We start from the raw sequence: 23920 nt of genomic DNA, 5'->3' as shown, positions 1-23920 counted from the left end.
GAAAGTGTTAAGTGCCATTAATTAAGTCTATCTATTCAAGCAGAGTGAGACCAAAACGGAGTAGCAGTTAGCGATGAAGAGAATTATTTCAATGGCCTTCTGCCCTTGTCTGGTGTCAGAGAATTCACCAGAGAGTCTGTGGATGAATCGCACGGCCGAGGTTCAGCCTCTCTCACCGCCGTTTTTTTGGCCTTAAATTACAGTTTAACTACACATTCTTTTTTTTTTTAATTAAAATTCCATTTAGCCGTCACCTAAATAGACGGGGGGCGACTTCTGACAGCTTCCAACAGTGGAGGAGAGTATTTGTCGAACACAGCCAGACAAGCTAATGCAATATTGTGAGTTTGTCGTGCAAGATGAAACACTTGAGGAGGATTAACTGAACCGCTGTTGCTACTATTAGTGCTTTTAACCTCAAAATATGGGCACTATATTCACTTGACTCAGCTTTGCTAAGATTGTTTCCAGCTGAATATCAATTGCCTCGAATGGCATGACGCACATAATTGAATGACAAAATGGTTGCAAACTATCAGTTGAGGCTGATAACAATTGACTCGGAGGAGATATACTGCTGTTATGAGGACTATTATTCCCCAAAGTGAGCTATTTTGTCGAAACCGACCCTGCAATTGTTTACCATCCTTCAGAGATGTTCTCTTTAACTCACTCGGAGCAGTTTTGACCTGATTTGTGTCCTGCAGACCAACGCTAGCCTCTCGTGGTGTAAGTCAAGTCCTGACCATTATAGTATTCCTTTCCCGTGGCCTGTAACTGCTTTGCTCAGTTGCTTCGGCTTCTTTCATGCTGACCTGCTTTCTGGCTCTCCTATAGACGCCTTTTGGCTTTTCTCATGAATCAAAAGAACAGACTTTTTTTTTTCATTTTGGCTGCACATTCTGCTTACTGTGGAAGATGGGAGGAAAAATTGATTTATTGTCATTACGATTCAACGACGGGTACCCAGCGGTCTTAGATGGGTACCAAGGAATGGAAGCTCACATCGGTGTGAATGACATTTTAACTTTAAATCATCAAGTAAATTTTATTAAAGTTATTTCAGTTTTGTGAGATTATGTACTAGCAGTCAGAGAGTGCAAACGTCTATCTTTGAAAGAAAAAAATCCTGGATCCAGACGGATTGAATCGTATCTTGTCCTGGACATCATCCAAATTGATCCATAACCTTTCAAGTCATTTTAAACCGTCGAAAACATAACCTCCCTCTTGGATGAGCCAGTGCTCCCCACCAAACGCTGATACACCATTTGTACGCCATCACTTATCCGAAATTACGTCTTTAGAACAGTTACATTATTGTTTCCTTTGCCAAGAAGGTTATGTTTTTGACGTAGCTAGTTTGTCTCTTTGTTTTTATCACTAGAAGATACGACCATTTTATGGCACCATTTGAATCCAAAAAGGTTTTTGAAGGACACTTTGCAGGAGATTGTGGGGGCTGAAGATGCTTGGTGGAGGTTTGTGCTTTCTGAGTGCTTTTTTATAGGACTGTCAAAGTTAAAGACGCACTAACTGTAGTCAGTCTTAAAGGCCACTGATATTTTTGATAACGTGCACATGTTTGACCGTCCACTCCCGGATGCGTTTTGAATGACCCGATGTCCGTTCCTAACTATATTTATCTGCAAGCCACTACAGCTTAGATGAGACAGCCTCAGTCAGGTGTAGTTTTAAAGTCGCACCTGGTGCTTGTTTCAACTCGAAGTTGCTGTCACTGTCGATGTGAACTCTGATGTCCACGGAGTATGCAGAGTCTTGTGGAGTATTTACACATATCCGCTGTCACCGCCGAAGGTTCCGACTCTGGACTCCGTTTGCAAAAGCCGTCACATTCACCGGTCCCTTCGCTAACCCTCTGGACGAACACAGCATATGACAAGGGAATACGATGGAGTGCGGAGCTCTACACAGCCACTTGTCTCTTCCTGATACCGCGCTGCATTCATGTTCAAACAATAAGCAATAGAACTGGGGGGTTTTCATCTCCATCTTGGCCATTAAGGGCTTATTCTCATTCAGCCCAGGTTTTAATATTTGATACAGCGATGTTAAATAAAGAGGGAGGACAACATGTTCTATTTCTAATTAACACTTTTGGAAACAACAACTTCCTCCTTAGTCCAAACATGAGCATCCCTTCAGAGTGCGTTCTCCAACGTTGCATTCGTCTTCGAGGCGTATGTTGACAACGTTACGCCGCATTATTCTGAAGAATCTTCTTGACGCTATATGTTACGTTTGGTTGTTTGCATGCAACAAGTGTTTGCATGAGGACAGCATTCTTCTTCAGAACGTCCTCCTTTAAGATACAGTTAGAACAGATGTTAAAATAGTCATACGTTTGGAATGTATGAGAGGTTTGAAATTAGCATTCATTTAGATGCAAAAATCGCGATTAATCACGAGTTAACTAAGGCTCTGGTGCGATTAATCGCGATTAAAAATTTAGATTGACAGTTCTACTGTTTTAGTTTGAGTCTATTTTTGCAGTGGCTTGGATTCACTGCCTTGAACCCTTCAACGCCATGTGTGTTTCCATTACGTTCAACCAAGACAGCAATCTGATGCCAACTCTGACTGCATCGACACCTGCAAATGCACTATTTCACCTTAATCCTCGTGATGAGACCTTGCATGTACAGAAGTCCCTACTTGTCCTGAAAGTTTGGATATAAATGAGAGAATACATCTGGGAAAACAAATGAAAATACATATAACTATTTAGCTTTAATAATATAGCTGGCAATAGCAGCGCTAACTGGATTACTAAAGGAACAAGGAAAATAAAAAGTACCTGTGGAAGTATTTATTTACATTTAAATGTATTATGATTTATATTTCTATTTTTCAGGTGTAACCTCCTCACATGGTCAATGCTTAGCAACACAAGTAGAATATAGTTATAGTGTGTTATTTTTCTGCGTACAGGGATCATCAAATATTTGACAACTTCACTATGATGTTGCAAGAATCTTGAGAATCCTTGAAAGTGTGATCGGTTTGTTCACTGCCTTCAGTCACATCCAGTCAGAAGCGCATTTCAAAGTGTGAGTTTGTCTTTTCTCCTGCGGCTGATTAAACTGTGTGGGTGTGACCATCAAAGTTGGCGGCTTCTGTACTGTTTTCGACACCATATTTCAGGTGTCTCTGCATAACCTGACGTGACTCTCTGAGAATCATCATGTCAGTGTGCTCAGTGTTTGTGCAGAAAAGAAAACAGAAAGCAGATTAAAGAGTTCAACAAGTGTGGGTGTCACTGGATCAGAGATAACCGTGGAGGGGGGGAATTTAAAAGCTGGATGAAGTTGAAAGTGAATAGAGAAGGGATGTGGGGTGGTGATACCAATCTCCCCCTTGTGGAGAAGGGAAGCTGATTGATGGCACAGGGGTTGCTCTGCAGGAGGGGAAGTGGGTGGATTCTCCCCGAGAACAGATGAGGTGAGGTGATGGCCGATAAAGTCAGGAGGAGATAAAGGAAAAAAAGAATGGATGTATGCTGACAGTGTGGAGAGGATAGGAGGAGCCGTCTTTGTGAGCAAAGATTTTCAGCGAAGGTGGAAAAGGGATAGCAGGGAGGAGGGAAACATCCTATTGTCTAGGCAGACAGTGAGCTTGGCAGGACGGGAGTATTCAAATCCCCCTGGTCTTTTAACTCAACCCTGTTGACAGCTGGCTGGCTGCAGCGGCACAATGCTGGGCCCGACACACATACACACGCAGCGAGAGTCTGCAGAAATGGCGGGCAAAAGTGAGACGAGAGGAAGGGAACTATGCACTCACTTGAGGGTCCTGTCTTTTAAACAGTAAAAATTCTACAGTAGAACATGCAGGCGTGAATATATAAAAGAGTTATTTACCTTTTTTTCTAGCATTTACATGGAATATATTCTAGGCTCGTTGGAAGTGGGAGGACAAACAGAGGAGGAGTTGAACCGTGCCGCATCGGCAAACGGTTTACATCTAAAGCTCTTTACGTCTTGAGCAGAGAGAGAGAGCTCCACGATATGTCTGGACATGGAGCAAAAGTCCCTTGGGCGATACGTCTGGAACACTGGAGCGGACATGTTTACGAGGCTCCGGGTCCCCCTCAGTCAGGAGAGTCTTGCTGAAGACTTTTTAATGTCCAGTTCTTCCACCAGCTGAAGAGATTGATCGGGTTCGCCAATAAATTTGCTGCACCACACGCTGCCATGTTACCAACATTATTTATGAACGTACAATTTCATGTACAATTTCAATGTTCTCACTAGTAAGGTGGGACATATTGACAGTCGTCAATTGCTGGTATTATGTTAAGGACGTGCATCCCATCCTCACTTCTGTGGCATAATATATTGATGTTGGGAAAGCACGTAGCAGGCTGGCATCGCATACGACAGTTACGGCAGCACAGTATCCCACCATCTCACTCTCACACAGTGATCTACCACTACAGTAGTAGCTATAACCCTTGTGTCGGCTGTTTTGAATGGCATTCCACTTACGTCCAATCTGACTTACAGCCGGTTGGTCGGAACCGATCGTAAGTCAGATGTTACTTGTATACTGACTCTGACTAACAGTGCCAAAAAGTTGGCACCGTAAGTCATGCTCATAATAAGATGAGGAACTAGATACACCAAGTGACATGCTAATAGGAGGAAACTGAAAAACTGCCGTGTCTCAACCCTTTCTTTTTTATAAACATACACCTGCCCAAAATTGAATTCACTGATAATTTAGACTCCAAAAGAGAGATCTTCTTCAATGCTGTTGATCATGTTACATCCAAAGATTCCATTGTTCAAGGTTTGCTGCTGTATAGGCTGTTTTGTAGCAAGACGTTTTACTTCAAGCAGCGATTGAAGTAAAACGTCTAAATTGATGCAGGTGAACTGTAAGAAAAGTGCGGTATGTCCAAGTCAGTACTCAATGACAATAATACTGTAATTTCCGAACTATAACCCACTACTTTTTTTCTCGCAGTTTGAGCCCTGTGGCTTATACAACAGCACGGCTAATATGTGGATTTTTAAAATCAGAGGGTTTTAATTTACTCTTAAAGCTAAATGCTCTGTTTTCGCTGCATGTCCACAGCTCCATCAACAGAGTCGATCTCCTGGAGGTCTGCAATCGAGAAGCAGCCGCTCAGACCCGCAGTGGTGTTGAGCACGCGGGCAAAAACAGCACATTTTCTGGGTTTTAATATGAATGAAAGATGCGAGACACTGTCTCCAGCCAAAGTGCGTTCGGCTGAAAAGTCCAACGTGAACACAAGCGAGTCGGGTTTTGGCCGCTGACTTGATCCCTGCTGGAGAGCTGTACTTCGTCTATTGTGAGAGCAGCGTGGATAAATCCAGACGCTCTGTATTGCGGACATTATATATATATATGTTTTATTTTTTTTATTTTTTTTTACGAATACATTTTTTCCGCAATTGAGTTTGCCACCATTGAGTCACACAACTCTCTCAGCAGCAGTTTGGGTGTCGTCTACTGTATAAGCTGTTTCCTGTCCTTCCTGCAGGTCCCCCATCTGCTCCGCTTAACTTGATTTTCAACCTGAACGACACATGTCTGATGCTGGAGTGGTCTCCGCCGAGCGACACCGGCGGCCGTCGGGACATAACCTACAACGTCCAGTGCAAGCGCTGCGGCGCCGCGGCCGACCAGTGCCAGCTCTGCGAAGAGGACCTGCGCTTCGTGCCTCGGCCGTCGGGCCTGACCAACACCGCCGTCACCGTCATGGACTTTGCTGCTCACGCGAACTACACCTTTGAGATTGAGTCGCTGAACGGGGTGTCGGGCGTGAGCGTGTTCCCGCGGCAGATCGCCTTCATCACCGTCAGCACGGACCAGAGTGGTGAGTGCTCTCTTCTCTCCCTGCGTTTGACTGTGCAATGTGGAGGCATATCCTTAAACCTGAAACATCCTCGTGTGTGTTTAAAAAAAAAAACCTCATGGAGACAGCTGTTACATTGAGAAGGCCTCACTCCAATCAGTTGTAAATTATATGCTGCATTAATTAATTACGACTCTCGCTAAGGTAATTACTTCCAGTTTGCAGCACCGTAAGGTGCTTCCATGCCAGATATGCTTCTTCTGGTGCGGCGTCGGAAGATGTATCCATTCCCTCTAATTTAACTGGATTTGAAATGAAGTCCTGCTTATGTTATCACCGCGTTTGTTCCTGTAGAGGTTGGTTGCTCTCTGTGTTTGAGGTGAATCAAAAAAGAAAAAGTCTCATGGCTTTAGATTGTTGTTTTCTTGCATCTTACTTCTCCGTTCCATCGTTGCGGCTGTGACGAATATTGTTGATCAGATTTTGTTGCGATAACATCTGTCAATATATCCAGCGACAAATTTGACAACATCCAGTTTGCTGGAGTCTTAGAACATAAGTGGAATAATGGACGAATAGGCGACAAAAACAGTAGGAGAATTCGATTAAAGCTGAACATTTTGCGTGACAAAGGTAGATCATTGATGACAGTCGTGTAGTGATGAGGCTTCATGAAACAGTGTCCTAATTTTCAGAGCTCAGTTGGTGGCGCTGTTGGTTTCATTGAAATGGTTGGTTAAAAACCAAAGCTGTTAGAGCAGAGAGTGCCATCTAGTGGGCGACAAAATTGAGGACACTGTTTCATGAAGCCTCACGAGCCCATCGCTACAACACAGCAATGGTGGGTAAAACTGGTTTTACTAGACAAAATAAATAAAATTATTAATCTGTGTAGGTTCTGGTCAGTGTGAAAGACAATCAAAATCCTGGAGGTTTCCTCTTTCAAACCATTGTTTCCCAAACTGGTCTGTACCGCCGAGTGTTGGGCTGGTGAGGCTTCATGAAACAGTGTCCTCATTTTCAGAGCCCACTACACTCTAGAATCTCTGGATCTGAACAAGCGTTTCAATGAAACCTCGTGTCAATTTTAAACCAAGAGCGCCACCTACTGAGCAGTGAAAAAAGTACAGCCCATTGGTTGTGCGACAAGAATAAAAAATGATCCATACTGATGAAGAGGAAAGAAGCAAGACACTATGTTTGGAGCATCAAGCACAGCATATGTTGAAAGAGGACGGTTGCCCGGGTCTGTGGAAATGCAGAATTGTTCCATATCTGTCAATGAAGCGTCCGGCATTGCAGTATGATGAAGCATGATTTGTTTCCTGTTCATGAGGTTTCCTGTGTGCGGCACCATGCTGTCACCTGCGTCCCTCTCTGCAGGAGTACACTCGACTACTCTAACCAGGAAATGTTGCAACTTCAGCCGAGCTGTTTGAAATGAGAAAAACAAGCAGTTCTTTGTACAACCTCTTGTTTTTGACCAACCCTTGGCTTCTGAAGGAAAAAAAATGTTTTTTGTTTGTGTATATTTTCAACGTAACTGTTGTACACACAAACATGTTCACATCACTGTGTGTAAAACAAGGACAAGTTAAAATAAGTATCATTATGAAGCCCTATATTGTTTCAAAGCTCATAATGGGGTTGATGAGGCTTCCCAGTTGAAGCTTCATTCATGAGGCTTAAGTTACAGTCAAAGTTTAGGTAGTGATGGGCTGATGAGGCTTCATGAAACAGTTCCCTCATTTTCAGAGCCCACTAGATGGCACTCTCTGCCCTAAAATCATTGGATTTGAACTTGGATTTAAACAACCGCTTCAATGAAACCTCACTTCATTTTTAAGCCATGAGTTCTACCTACTGAACTAAGGACACTGTTTCATGAAGCCTCATCAGCCCATCACTAGTTACAAGGAATAAACTTAATGAAGCCTTGTCTTGCTCCTCAAAGCCTCCTCAACCAAGCGTTAAATATCATGAAGCCTCACCATGAAGCCCCATTGAGATGGGCTGCAGATTCTTTTAGGTTGAAGCATCAAAATGAAGCCCTGTTATGTTTCATCAAGTCTTGTTTAACTTCATGAAGCCTTGTTGTTTCGGGAAAATGTAACATCATGAAGCCTCATAATGAAGCCTTGTTGCAAAGCGTAAATGTGAATCCTCTTCATTTATCATTATTATTGCTTATAATAGTGTCTGTAGAAGCAGTAGACAATCGCATTTGTAGGTATATGTATGTGTACTCACTTCAGTGTCCAGTGCATTTCCTTTACGACTGTCAGTCAGTTGCGCACGTTAGTTCCGTTTATCATGGAAGGTGCTGCTGTATTGTGACTAAATGAGGGAACCTGAAAATAATTGGTTGTTGCTCCTTTGATGTGAGTTTCATGATTGTGTAATATTACTTTGTCAAGTTTCCTGGGTGTCCTGTTTATACTTAATTAGTTGTTCCGGGTCGCGTACCAAAACACGTCTTTGTTTACCTTCTTATACTCCACTTTGCCATTGTCTTTCAGCGTTTCACTTTGTCCTCGACTCAGTGCTGTCTGCCACCCTCCGCTGTTATGGGAGTCAGACGGGGGAAAATGCATTTTCTCTTCCAGCCAAAACACAATAAACGCACCAACTGCATTATGCGATGTCACCTGGGACGGCTTTAGACTTTACCGGTGACTTAATGTGAATCCCAACCTTTTATCAATTAGGATTGTCGGTTTAGTACTTGAGCACCGCAGGTCCCAGGGCTGTAAACAGACGGCTAAATTTATCACTAATACACTTACTTATAGCCGCTAAAATGCCCATAAAAACACAGATTTTCCTTCAAGACATGAGCAAGCTGATAATGGGTCACATTTAAGAATCATTATTGCTTCCTTTCAGATACAGTATTCAGCTTACATGAATTAAAATTGCTGGAGTCTGAAGGTGTTTTCACTTATTGAAGACATGCTTTCATCGTAGCAACATGGTTTTAGCATTTAAACTTGTCAAACATTCTTTTATAAAATAACTGCAGGATCTGAGTTTAACCATGGTTTAATGGCGAGGACAAAACTTGACGAGACTATGACATGGCATGAGACCTGACAAGACAATGCCTTGACTTGATGGTGAGTAGACTTGACTCTTCCCGCCATATACCAGCGTAATCTGGCAGCCACGCTACGGTCGAGAATCGTTTCATGTTTTGCAGACGCCCAGACACCCTCCTAGCTAAAACTCTGACTGGACGGGACTCGACGAGACAGTTACATGACTTGACTCAGAGACTTGATGAGGTCTTGATCGATCAGACGGTTACTTGAATTGACACAGAGACTTGACAGGTTGACAGGGCAAGACAAGATGATGACTTGACATGACAAGACGGGTCTCAAATAGACAGTTACATGACGTGATGCAGAGACTTTGGTTGACAGGGAAAGACAAGATGATGACTTGACATGACAAGACGGGTCTCAACTAGACAGTTACATGACTTGATGTAGAGACTTTGGTTGACCGGGCAAGACAAGAAGATGGCTTGACCTGACAAGATGAGTCTCGACTAGACAGTTACATGACTTGACTCAGAGAGTTGATGGGGTCTTGATCGACCCGACGGTTTCTTGACTTAACATGGAGACTTTTGTTGGTAGGGCAAGACAAGAAGATGACTTGACTTGACGAGACGGGTCTCGACTAGACAGTTACTTGACTTGATGGAGAGTAGACTTGACGGGAATAGACGAGACAATTACTTGACTTGACTCAGAGACTTGATGGGGTCTTGATCAACCAGACACTAACTTAACATGGAGACTTTGGTTGACAAGGCAAGACAAGAATATGACTTGACAAGACAGGTCTCGACTAGACAGTAGCATGATTTGATGCAGAGACTGTGGTTGATAGGACAAGACAAGAAGATGACTTGTCTTGGCAAGACGGGTCTCGACTAGACAGTAACATGACTTAACATGGAGACTTTGGTTGACAAGGCAAGACAAGAATATGATTTGACAAGACAGGTCTCGACTAGACAGTGGCATGACTTAACATGGAGACTTTGGTTGACAAGGCAAGACAAGAATATGACTTGACAAGACAGGTCTCGACTAGACAGTAGCATGACTTGATGCAGAGACTTTGGTTGACAGGGCAAGAAAAGAAGATGACTTGACTTGGCAAGACGAGTCTCGACTAGACAGTAACATGACTTGACATGGAGACTGTGGTTGACAGGGCAAGACAAGAAGATGACTAAACTTGACGAGACGGGTCTCGACTAGACAGTAACTTGACTTGAGAGAGAAACTTGACAGGGCAAAACGAGTTGGGACTCATTGCTGTTACTTTACTCAATGTGGCAGCTTGACTTAACTTGACAAATAGACGATGACCTGACTAGATGGGGGTCGACAAAATGGTTACTTGACTTGATGGTGACAAGACATGACAAAAAGCATCATCCTGCTTCGGGATTTATCTTGGGATGTAAGTCTGTGCTAACTATGTGCAAAGTTGCTCATAGGTGGTTTGAAATCTTGACAATGTACCGTTCTTGAGATATTTACTTTATATAGATATTTCCGCATCATCCCTGCTTTTTGGGTCAACAATCCCAGTGATAGAGATTCACCTCCTAGCTCTGGTGGGCCACAATAGAATCCTGTGATGAACCCTATTTCGCCCCCAGGCCTGTAGTTTGGTGTGTGTTCTTCAACGTTTCAACTGTGCTCTACCATCAAACCTACATACAAATCTATGGGCTGAGGTGGAGGAGGAAGTATAAGGAAGTTTTACGTGACAAGTCGTGATCACACCGTATCAGACCTCTCCTTCAGTCGTACATCACGATGTCTGCCGTCTCCTGCAAAGCACCAGAAAGACTTACTGACATGTAGAAATTCACCTGCTATGTCTCCTGAATCCTGGCAGCAAATCACCCCTACCCCGTCTGATCACCACTGGCTGCCAATGAAATCCACAGTTATCCTTCTGCACATCTGAAAATCATTTCAATCACCCCTCAGTGCCGCTCAGCTCCCCTACACCGATACCCCGACTCCATAGCTTCACTGATGGAGTCCACCGTGATGAAGCCCCTCGCCTCCACATCTCTCTCCGTAACCACATCAGGAAGACTTGGAGGTGTTGAAGCCACGGAAAAAAAGCATCTCTTTGCGTGTGAAGATGTGGCTTGGCTCTGTATGAAAGGTGTGACTGTATATCAATGAAGTGTTGATGCTCCTTAAAGAAGGCAGGTGAGACCTTTATCAGGCAACAGGTGGAACATTTGACAGCAGTCGAAGGTAGAGCACAGTGAATTATGTTTGCATGTATCCAGCTAGGATATTTTTATTCATAGAAGGCCCCTGAAAACATTAGCATAGCGCGGCCGTCAGCAAAGTCGAGCTGATTTACAAGTAATGGGAGGAATATTTAGAGTTTCCTGTGAATATTGGGACTAAAACATTTGACATTAAAATGCAGATGTATCTTTTGCTGAACGCTTTCTGCTCGTGAACCCATGAGCCGACCAGCGCACACATTTATAGCTGAGTGGCTGAGAAAACTATAGCCGCCTGCAATCATTTCCAGTCTGCCTTTTTTGTTTTTTGTTTTTTTTGTGTCTGAAGATCCTCTGATTCATGCACAATCATCAGTCTGAGCAACCCGCCCTGAGAGAGAATTATGAAGCGTGAGGATTAACATCAGGGACGCACCGCGCCTCCAAGTCAATCCACTAATATTTGGGGAAAGAAAGGAGAAGGAGTCGGGGGAAATTAGGTGCACATCGACTATTCTTGCCGTCGACACCTGGAGCCGTGACTTATTAGTTTGTAGGCGCTGTAGGTCAGAGCCGTACACATATGTCAGTGAGATTAGATATAAGGGTTCAGAGATTCATCTCGCTCAGTACCTCGTGGCGCATTTGAATCTTTTATTGCGCTAGTAAAACTAAGATCCAGACGACTGCCTGTTTCTGAGGTGAGGTTTGACAAATAACCTTTTGAAACAAACATTTAAATCACGGATTTAGAGGGTTTAAAAAAAAATCAAACTCAATCAGACTTGGGCAATGTGTGGCCCAGGAGCCACATGTGGCCCCTGAAAACAGTAAAACTGAGTATTTTTCACCTATTATTATTATTATTATTATTATTAATAATAATAATAATAATAATAACAATAATAATAATAATAATAATAATAATAATAATAATAATAATAATAATAATGTTGTCATGTATTTTGTGATTGTTATTATCATTATTGTTGTTATTATTATTATTATTGGTGGTGGTAGTATTATTCTTAATAATATTATTAATAATAAAACTTTTGTCACATTTTGAAGTTACACTTTGCAATAGTTCCTTGATCTAAATATTCACTTAAATAGAAAATCATGTATTCAATGAAAACATCATAAGATCATTTGCATGGTACACTCTTGGATCTTGTTCTACTAATACTTTTCAGTTAACTTTTCCCATTATTTTGTTTATTTATTGTATTATTATTATTGCCCCTCACCACATGTATGCAACAATGTATTTCTTCAAGAGTTGTGCCATTTGGCTCAGCTCTTTCTTCACTGAGACAGAGTCCTCATGATGGAAAACACTGCACGGATCCATCTATTTTTTTAGCTCAAATGGTTTGGCCATGAGTGGAGGAGAAACAGGTGGTGAATATTAGAGACGGAGATAAAAGGAGAAAAGAGGCGGACAACTGATGAGACTCTAGAATGCTGTTACTGAGGACATGAAGAGGAAAGTTGAGATGAGGAAGGAAAGTCGAGGCACTGGGGGCACAGGGCGCTTTCACGCTGCTGGTTCTATCTTGAGACAAAGCTCTTTCAGCTCAGAAGTCCGAGATGTGAACACAAGTGAGTCGGGTTTTGGCCGGGGACTTGATCCCGTCTGGACAGCTACACTTTGTCTCGGGAAGCTTTCAGCGGGTGGTGAGATTCTCGCCTCAGGCGACTCGTCGCTAGACGCCGGAAACTACGTGTACAGCGCGACTCCACACAGACATGATAAATGCTGGGCGCGCAGCGTTCCGGGACTTGTGTGCGGATGTTTGATCACTCACACGTTTTCACCTTTATTAGGCTGATGTACACCTGATTTTACTGACAGACAGATTTTCTTAAATGAATAATACCACGCTCTACAGTAACTGTTTTCACTGCTGTGATGTGGCTGCAGTGCAGCTGTCTGCATGAGGAGAACAGCGAGGAGGAAAGACGCAGCTTGACTTTCCCCAAGTTACTGAAGATCACCAGACTATTCGTTGATCATTTCCGACGTCTGGATCTGTACTGTACTGTACTGTGCTGTACTGGATCAGTAATCTCTCTCACTGTGTTCAACGTGTTGTGAGAGCCATGTGGATAAATCAAGACGCTCCGTATTATGCATCTTGTTTCCGCTATTTCCTTGTAAAATAAACATGACAACACTCTTGTGTTGATGTTGACTTTTGTCTGTGAAACGTCATATTCTGTTACAGCCGTGGCGGAGGTCTGTCATCAGTTCATACCTGAGGGGACGACGACTCGTAGTACTAAGAATTGACAGAAATAAGGTGGTGAACATGATGGTGGTAAATAGGTTATCGCGTGGCTCAGGAAGAAAGGGACATGGCCTGAGGCGCAGAGGTGCGAGGCTGCACCACCAGCTCCCCACTAAGACTAACAGTCTTCCTCTGCAGTGTGAAATGTTGCTCAGACATTATAACAAATGAGAGGTTACAGATGATGAATGACAAGTGACGCACAGGCAATGATTCAAGAGCAGCTGGTGGAGTATACATCCAAGATAAGTGCCGTAATTAGACCTGAATTCAGGTGGACGGTGCGTTCACTCGCCGTGACTCAGCAAGAAAACTCTAATTAGTCTCACAAGAGAGTTTAGAGTTCCGTCACTGTCTGTCCAAACTTTAGCTGTCAGCAAAGATGCCTGGAAAAAAAAAAAAAACTTTGTTGAAAAGATTGTTGTGGAAAATGTGTTTTTACCGACAAATTCAAGGCTCATCTGTTTTACACCGTTTGAAATCAACGCCGAGACACGAAGTTTGAGTCCGACGGAACATGAATATATTCATTTATATACATCACAGATTCGCCTTCATTTGTTTCAATGACACAACATCAAAGAAGGATGAAGGAAAGGAGGTAGAGAGGAGACGTTTTGTTTTGCAGAGCAGAGAAAATGTCTTGTTTTTCTTTCCTTGTAATTACTCACCAATGTTAAATGGAGCTCAGACTATTAATAGTGGAGAAAAAGACATTTAATCCAAGATGAAATTAATCTGTTTGGAAAATGGCGTAGGATAAAAATAACTAATGTGGGCATTAGCATTTGGAAACTGTGTTTTAGTAATGACACTTGTGTGTCGGGTACATGAGACGTGGGGGTGGTGATGTCCTACTTTCACTGTTATAACTAAATGTCATCATCAGAATTAGACATGAGTCCTTTTTTCTTCTTTGAACTTATTGTAATGAAGTGGAGTCTAATGTATTTTTCTTCTTTTCTAAGTCTAATATTGCAACTAGCATGACTGTTTACAGGGGAAAATAAAAACTTTATATATTGTATAAATGGTGCTGCAAGAACAAAAAAGTGTTCAAGCAAACGTCGCTATTTTTAAAAATGTTTATCAGTTTTTAAAATAAAAACGGACACAATTTATATTATTATTATTGTTATTTAGACTTTAAATAATACATTTCATAAATGTATGAAATATATATATTGCAAAAAAAAGGGAAACAATTAAAACAATTCAAGAAAAAGGTGAGTGAAACACAACAACAATTCAAGGATTAAGAACTGGAGGTGACTGTTAGTTTTGCATTGAAATGGTCATTTGCCCTTCTTCTGACCCCAGAACTTGTGTGATGCAGAGCTGTTTAGGATTTTTATTGTTGTTGATTGTAGGTGCGAACGGCAGGGTGTTAAGATCCAACACAGGCTGGTGGTGATGAAACTAAGGTGGAAGGCTTGAAAGAAAATGCCATTGCACATCGATGGGTCAGTCTAACTTACTGTCACTAGCTGCTGTCTCAAATTTCCATTGTCTGCTTGTGTCAGGCTTCTCTGTGTTGGTCACTGTGAGACATGATCGAGGGACTTAAATGAAAAAGTTAGCTTCCGTTGGCCACTAATATCACTGTGCAGCGAGGAGCTAATCCTCTGCTCTCACGTGTTTCTTGCCTTCGTCCCTGACAGCTCTCACTCACTTCGTCTTCAGTAAATGTCTTACTTCCGCCCCAAAATAGCTTCATTTCTCTTTCACCGTCCATATCATGAGCTTGATCATTTGCCTTCTGCAAATACTGGAGGAGCGCACAGATAAGCAGCACAATCGGAGGCGCCATCAGAATCCAAATGGATTTGCTTATATTCCAGCTGAAAACCTCAGCGTTGTTTAAAGACATTAGCAAGGGCAGACTGATCTGAATGCTGCCAGCGATGTACAGGTTGGTTTCTAGGTTACGTGAAATGAAAATATAAAAGCACACCATTAAATAAAAACTGATGTTTCTGAGTGATGTGGGTCAAAAGTAATAAGTTAGACAATGCACTCGGCTGGTGGCGACCAACGAATTCATTTTAAAATATTATATTGTAAGACAGAGGCGGAAAAGCTCTTCTACGAAATGTAATTTCAGAGAGATAAATATTAGATTAAACATATATGAATAATATATTGTATTAAATAAATGTAGTGTTATTAAATAATCATTAATATTTCAAAATTATAGTATCAAAGCACCAATTATAATATAAACAAGCCAAAAGTATGAGACGTATTCATTAAAAAAGATATTTTTTTAAAGCTTTATTGATTTATTTTTCATTTCTTTTTCAAGTGATATCAAATGTTTGAAAATGTAGTAAAAAGTATGCTGCACAATACCTATATTGGATCATCAAAGTCAGGTTAGACATTCACACCAAACATTTCTTAGACTTAGAGACTTAGACTTAGACTTTCATTATTGTCATTGCACAAAAACATATCACTATATTATGGCAACGAAATTTCGGTCTGAGGCCTCCGGTTTCCAAAAACAAAACTATATGTCCATACATAAATATATATATATAAAATATATATATAATATTTTTTTCTTTCTGCGTGATAAGTTTTATAGTTTCATGCTGACCAGGTCGATACAGAATATCGGCTGCTTCTTTTTTTTTCCCTTCGCTCTGCCACATTGCAACATGGTGTTGCCATCTGTAAATGACGACGCTGAGCCAAACTTATGACTCAGTCACCATGACCCTTCCAGACTGTACCGTCCCGCCGATGTACCGTCGTAAAACTCACTGTGACAAATTAACCACACTGTTAATTACCAGTCTGGGGAAGTGCAATGATTTTTATTGGCTGCGGCATCATAAAGAGGTGTTTCTGTTGGAGGCCTGTGAGACGCTAATAATGACAACACCCATACAAATGGCCGGGGGAGTCTCTATTCAGCCCCGTGGTGTCGGCAGGCGACGGCTTGAAACCTGACTTTCACGGGAAGAAATCATTTGTTTTCTGTCTCGACTTGTGGTTCGGCTGTTGTTCGTCGCCCAAAGTTGAGGGAAACCTGCTGGGTTTGAGTTAGAGGGCACCGCGAGAGGATCACATCTTCATCAGAGGTGCATATTGGAAAGGAGCCGAATACATCAATAGTCAAATGCTTTGTCATTGCGGTCGCGTGTTTGTGTTTGCTGGTGCGTGTGACCACGGCTCGGTTCGGCCTTGTGAAGTGAGCGGTCGTAAATACAGTCTTTACGCTCCCGGGCTTATTAACACTTGATTTATATGCCGCTCTGTGAGGAACGCTCGCCCTTGGCACCCAGGACCAGGAATTGGCCCCAGGAGGCCCCAATTATCCGATGCCATGTGTTAATGTTGAGGCTTGTCAGGGTACTTTTTATTTATATAGTTCCTCCGGTCAGTGATGAGGCAGAGAGTGTCATGAAATGGTAAGCCATTATGTCAAAAAGATTTAGAGAACAGAGGAGGTTACTGTCGGGTTTTTATGTCTGTTGGCCGAAGTAACTCAAAGCAATGAAGTGTTCAGGAGACGATAATGTGGCGGGAAACTGAAGATTTGTTCTGACAGTTTTCTCTTGTTTCGCTGTACTGTCTGTACTGCATTTTATTCCGTGTTTGTGTTTTAGGCCCATTGATGCTGCTTTTATGTACAAAAATGTACCCGTCAGTTTCAAGCAATGTTACGGTCACTGAGCACATACTTCCATGTGTTTTTTACATTGGTATTGCTGTTCACCGATATATCCACCAGGGGGAGCAGCCCAGTCATTCAGTATGTCAGGATGACAAACTCCAAAACAAACATGGCAACTGAGCAAGAAGTATTGATAATGTACCTCTTGCACAAAAGACGAAATGGAGGCAGAATTGGTGAAGCTGTTCTCGCGACTGGAGGACGGAGAATTCCCGCCGTTGCTATGTCTTCTTCGTGTCTCATTATAGCGACGTAACGGGTAGTAACAGCAACACTGCTCCCACAGTTTCCAGTGCTCCGTTTGGTCCGCATCTATAAGCTTTGGAGAAACGTGAAGAAATACGGATGAAATGAACGCAGCGTGTGGACAGAAGAATGCGCCCGTAACAGGATCCATATGTTGCCTTGAGCATAAATGGACCTTTAAAGAAAGGAATCTGGTCACGCTTTCTCATGCCGTGTTTATTTTCTTTATCTTGCGAGTCAGATGACGAAACCTTGATGTAGCGAAAACCAGTTTTTAAAAAGTGCACAGGCAATACAAGTTATTTTCTTGCACCTATTGTCAACAGAAGCAGCAACAGATGAATGATCTTTTCAACTTGAAGCATGAAACCTCAAGGGGCGCTTTCACTTCAGGGCTGCATCTATTGACACAATGATCTTGCCGGCATATGATGAGTACAGCTCGTCTGATGGTAGTGTTTTAAATAGTAAACACTTGTATACTGTGAAGCGCAGTTTGGAATCTTAAACATTTTATTTGCTCAAAACAATTGGCTTGTTGTCCCAATGGTCCTGGAGTCTCAGCAGTTGCCGACTTATCGTCGTTGCAGCCATATTTCACTTTCACCAGAGTAACACTAGTATTAGTCAGTATATATACTGATATACTTTATATATCAGTATATATAGTATAATATAGTATTATTATATATAGTAGTATTATAGTATTTTCTTCAATCCTGGGTGTTTCTCAACTTGTTTGTGACATGAGGCGACGCAGTCCGTGAGTCATGGAAGTTGCAGTGGAGGCATGCGCTCTTGCATTTTCCTGCCCGACACTGAGATGTTTTGACAGGAAACAGGAGAACAAGACGTACGCTCATGACGACTCCTACTTAAGTACCATTTGCTGCATATTCTGCGACAGTCAGATGTAAGAATCCCAATCATCTTCTCCCCGAAAGGTCACAGCTCCGTCCCTGCGGCAGAATAACGCTGTATTTGTAGAAAATTAGCATGATTGAATGCGCTTGTCAGAAGAGACCACTGTATATATCAGAGGCCAGAATGCTGTGTTTGCGAATGTAAAAAGAGCGGCACCACACACGCGCACAGACCTGCTCTCAGAGCGGGGACTCGGGCACCTGTAATGGATTAGTAATGCTGAGTAAGAGGCACACGTACTGTACACACACAAAGCCACGCACAAGGAAGAGCTATAGCTCTTTCAAAGTTGCGCTGCGGCGGAGAAGTGAGCTAAATGGTTTGGGATCGCTGCATCATTGGTCATTACCATTAAAGGTCTGGTGATATATGGCGTCTATAAACAAAGTGTAATGCAACGCCGTGGCTCACCGAGCTGTGTGAGGTAGTCAAGACATAAACGTAGTGTAAACCTACTATTTTTAGGGGCGTAACCATGTGCTTTTTCGGTATTCTATTTATGTTCCTATAGCCACAGTGCTCTATTTCCAATGATCATTGGTGAGGATTGGACTATCATGGGTGGAGTGTTGTCCATCTTTGAAGTCCTCCACAATATTCCTTGAAGGAAATGGGGAGCTGCAACATGACATCGATAACTTTTCAAATACAACAGTAATCGACGCTTCACCATGGTATTGAATCGTCACGGCTCCAAACGGTTTTCGACAACACACAAGGAAATGCAGTCTGGCAACCCTGAGCCCGGACACCACCAGCTCGTGGTGAAATTGTGCTTCCCACTGTGACTCACAGACCTGCAAGTCCTCACATCTTTCTCCTGCATGTTTATTTCCATTCCCTATGCATTATTGATCCTCACACTATTACCACATTAAAGCCCGGTGATGCCTCGGTGAGCGGGTAGATTCTCACGGAGAGAACACATCACTTAGCTCTTGCATTTTTCGCCGTGAAGCTGATCTATTCACCAGTGTGTGAGCGATACACACACTCTCCCTCACAAACACACACACACACACACACACACTTTGTCGGCTGTAAATCCCCACCTACATGTCTCGGCTTGTTTGCAAAAGGATTTTCACTGACAGTGTCCTTGAGTTTGACCATGTGTCTGGTCACTCATCAGGCGGAAAGTCAGCCTCACAAGTAAACATGAGACTATATATATATATATATATATATATATATATATATATATATATATATATATATATATATATATATATATATATATATATACACATTGTGAGATTAATGTGACGGTAAGGAACAAACTAGAAAACAATGTTAATTTATAGTACTGCGCAAACCCTTACCCCCAATTTCCGCCAGGAGCAGTGTACAGCAACATCATTTTGGATTTCCACGAGGATCAGAGCGCAGTGTCGCGGAGCGAAGGTTCTCCACTCGGGAAACGCAGTGAATGAATTTGGCCGATCCGACCTCTTGTGCATGACGTGCTTGCTCTCTGTCTCATCGCTTTCAATTTCAGCCAAGGCTCGTTCTTTGTTTTACGTTGTCTGCATCATGTTTGCGACGGGTGTCATACAGACTGGGCCGACGCTCAACCTCCAAAATGTATGTCTCGCCATCCATGTTTTAAAAAAGCTCCGTCGTCAATCGTGCTCCTCGTGTGCTGGTTTTCACGTGATGTTTACGTTGCTCTTTCACTGTGATATGCGACTAACTCAACTCATGTAGTATTTTGTTTCTGAAAATTTTCAGGATTAATTTCACTTTTCACCCGCTGATTTCCTGTCTGTCAGTTTCTCTCCGCTCCAACTTGACACGGTGCCACACGTCGCTCCACAAGAAACAGAATTCTTGTCGTTACGGGGGGCAATTGACAGATTGAAAACAATTCCTTCTTTTGGAAAGCAACTTGCAAATACACTCCCGGTGGAAATTGGCGGTTACGCATCTGGTTTTGACGTGTAGATTCGGGTGGACGAAAAAGAATATTTGGTGGAAGAATTATTTTCAGAAGGCTGAGTGACAGAACAACTGACTGATCGAAAGTTCTGTGTGCATTTTGTAAGTGTGAGTTCAGCTTCCACCGTATCAGTTCCTGGTTAAAATATCATCTGAACGCGACACATCTGAAGCTGAAATACTAGATCACAAAAATAGATTTAGCCATTATAAAGTTACAGTGCGTTACATTGCAACAGGAAGATTTTAGAGGATGGTGGACTGTCAGCTATGTGTTGCTCGGTGTTCAAGATTCCAGTCGCTATAACACATCATTTCACATGTTTTGATCATCGCATTTGGATCATCTTTTTTTTCTCACATTGCCATCTTAGCGATGCTCCCGATTAATTATACCCCTCCTAATCGCTTGAATAATCCGTGTTTTATTAATGTGCCTGGGGTTCAGAAGAAGTGCGACAACACCTTTTGATTTTCGCAGCAACGCTGGGGTAAGTGATAATCAGGGAAAAAACTTTCTTCTTCATGTGAAAAGTGTTAAGAAGTCAAGTCTGTCCTGAAGCTCATGTTCATTACGGGAGATGTACTTTTTTTTGTCTGTGCATCTCACGTGTCAAACCCAAGAAATTGGGGCTAATTTCATTTCATGTGACCCATAAGAGGAATATTTGTCGAAGCCTATCGTATGGTTAATTTAGTCTGAGTGTGGCCTGCTGCCTGTATTTATTGTTTTATAGTCTCTCTTTTGTTTTTCCCTTTTTTTTCTTTTTTTTAGTTATTTTATTTTCATAGTATTTTTCATGTCCCTCAAAAAAATTATATGAAAGATATGATGGAAAATAACATGAGATAACATACCTCTATGTTACCCTGTTACTGAAATATTCACCTCTCAAAAAATTTATGTAAATGCTCAGTAAAATAGAATAAAAATATACATTCAAATATAGGTCTTTTTAGCGCACAAAAATACATTATTTTCCTTTTGCATAGTACTGACTACATTAAAGAATCTTTATCACTGTCCTTCAGACGTTTGGCTTGACAGTTATTCATTTACAAATACATTGTAAATAACATTTTTAAATAATTCAGTTTAAACTCCCAGACCACTACATGACGTGGATGGCTGGATTTTGCCCACCGACTATAAGTTTGACACGTTAATACATACCCGATAGTCATATGTCACTTCTGTCTTTAGATGCTTAGCTTCCAAAACTACCTCCAAAAAGGTAGATTTCAGCCGTCCAGATTGTCATGGTTTTAAGAAGTTTGAGGGGAAGCTGTGTGGCACATAAGTTTATGAGAAAGTGTGAAAGGAGCCAGCACTTGAATGGCAGCGTTGTACATCCGCTGCCTGGCTGCTAAAAGTGCAGCTGACAGGAAGAAAAGACTACCTCAGGAACGTTTATCGAGCTGCCCTTGTTGGGGCGGAGGAGGAGGGGGAGGCGAGGGGGGACCGCGACAGAACAAGATGTGCAAGACAGAGTGAGTCTGACTGGCTTTGAGAATTCTTTTCCCTCCACAGACGTGAGGATATGAAGGTCCCACCGGCTGCACCTCAAGCGGCGAGAACGCTTCTGAGCTGCTGTTTAACTGAGTCATTTTGGTGGCTGATCGTGTGCACACTGAATATTTAAAGGTAGATATGAAGGTGATGAACAAGAACTATTTCTGATGTAATAACAACACGTATGATCACCTTATTTAGGATCATTCTTGGTCTCAAAATTTGTATTTTCACCCCTCGTCCAACGTCAGATTTACTCTCTGGGGGTGCAAACTTCCACTCTCTGTTTTTCATCCTACATTCGAAGCTCATTCTCGATTGGCTGTTGGTCGCCAGAAACTTTGCTGCGTTCAGGTCTGAGTTCCCAATTTGGCAAGCTTTCAAGCAATGTTTCCAGCTGTTGAAGACATTGTGACACCACAGCCGTGTGGAAGTTGTTTCTTTATTTCATTGCTGTTTTCAAAGTCAGGTTTTCTCATTGGGTTTTCTTGAGCTCTTGAATGTGGGGAACTCTCTTCTTACGTGTGTTCTTTTGGCAAGGAAGAGCCGTACCCATTTTCCTCTTACGATCGGTTTTTATTGTCCATTTTTCCCATGCCATGAACACGCTAAAAAACATATACTCGTCCACATTCCAAAACAAAGAGACACACGGCGCTTATCAACAAATTGGCTGGTCAGTGCGCCACACCTGGGCAAACCAAAGAACTACATCCAAAAGAACCAAACGTGACACCATGGCTAAATTATGATCGTGGCTCCAAACACTCTCCTGAACGCAGCCATTCTTCTTGATCCATTGCTTGCTAACAAACAGACAGGGATCAACACGCCTTGTCAGCTGTTTCTCCTCAGTGTCAAAAAAATGTTTTTCTTTTCATTGCACAATAATCTTCTTACGATTACTGCAACTGTCTTCCTCAAATCAAGGTCCAGGTTGCTGGGTTACTTCGATCGATTAAAATGTAACCGCTGAAAGCTTCAACCGGAGTTGTCATTTTACTCCTCAGGTGGTTGAGGGTTTTGTTCAAGGACTATTGATTCCAAGCATTCCTCTCATAAGAACAGATTTGCTTCCCCCTGAGCTTTCCCTCCGTGTATTTCCCAGCATTCGGAGACAAAATGAGATCTGTTGCAAACCCACGAAGGCGGGAACAGCAGAAGTCATTTGTCCTTGTTCAACCCTGCAGATGTGGGACAAGGGCACGGTGAGCACAGGACTACGCTGTACAACATGAAGTACGGGTCCTGGATCCGATAGTGGGAGCCTCTTAATGCCTGTGAGAACGTCAGGGATCGGCCTCCTTTGTGTTCCGTTTCTTGCTGTGCTAATTACAATTTGTTTTTTTCCGAAGGTATTTGAGGGCAAATCGAACCGCCGACGTTCCTATTCCTCCTATTGAGCACTTGTGCGTCCACTTCTGTACTTGTTTCTTCTCTTGGAGTGTTGCAGCTGCTGGATTCCACGTTGGATCATTTATGAAAAACTATTGATGTATATGCTATTATTCTGTGAGCAAAAGAACCAATGTTTATTGCGCCGACACACAAGATGAAGAAGTTCATTTCAGATACAGAAGCGCACACACACACACACACACACAAACAAGAGATTTAGTGTTGAGAATGAAAGCAATGATGTGAAGCAGAGGAATATGATACAGACTGGTGGAAAGTGTGTGTGTGTGTGTGTGTGTGTGTGGCGGCTGGAGGGCTGCACTTCTTGGCCACAGCTGATTCTTTCACATCTGAGATCTGAGCGTGGATTATAAAACCAATCAGCAGACGGTGATTGCGGCGGCCAGCCTGGGAGTGGATCACAAACTCGGGCCGTCCTGTCGGCTCGCTATAGCCACAGAAAGAAAATAATACAATAGATTTTTTGAAAGAATACAATGAGAAATGTGATCAATGAAATGAGCCATCAGCAGAAGATACTGCTGAAACAAGACGCGGGCGGCAGCGAAGGTTTGTTTTGTCAAATTTTCAGACGGAAATCATTTTTGCTTTTCGTCTCCTGTGAAACTGGTTCATCTCTTGGTTCATCGTGGAGAACTCTCCAGATGGTACGTCATTACAACATTGAGCCGTAGAACATGCATTTTTTTGGGGATCGCTGCCTGCCAAAATTGCTCAATTGGAGTCCACATTTAGACGTTTTAAAGAATCGGGTTCCATTTGGAATCAGTGGATACGT

The 23920-nt window shown here is 42.3% G+C and overlaps 1 protein-coding gene across 2 annotated transcripts in view; it reads left to right on the top strand.

The window, feature by feature from the left end:
* LOC128765709 (ephrin type-A receptor 6-like) overlaps positions 1-23920 on the top strand; it is a 141377-nt gene that overhangs the window by 78779 nt on the left and 38678 nt on the right. For both annotated transcript variants that reach the window (XM_053876698.1, XM_053876697.1), the window contains exon 5: positions 5531-5866. In XM_053876698.1, coding sequence (XP_053732673.1) covers positions 5531-5866 — 336 coding nt within the window. The remainder of the gene's footprint in view (positions 1-5530; positions 5867-23920) is intronic.

Source organism: Synchiropus splendidus, chromosome 10 (assembly GCF_027744825.2).
Source record: "Synchiropus splendidus isolate RoL2022-P1 chromosome 10, RoL_Sspl_1.0, whole genome shotgun sequence".
In the NCBI taxonomy this organism is placed as follows: Eukaryota; Metazoa; Chordata; class Actinopteri; order Syngnathiformes; family Callionymidae; genus Synchiropus; species Synchiropus splendidus.
This window is presented reverse-complemented; position numbering and strand designations above follow the sequence as displayed.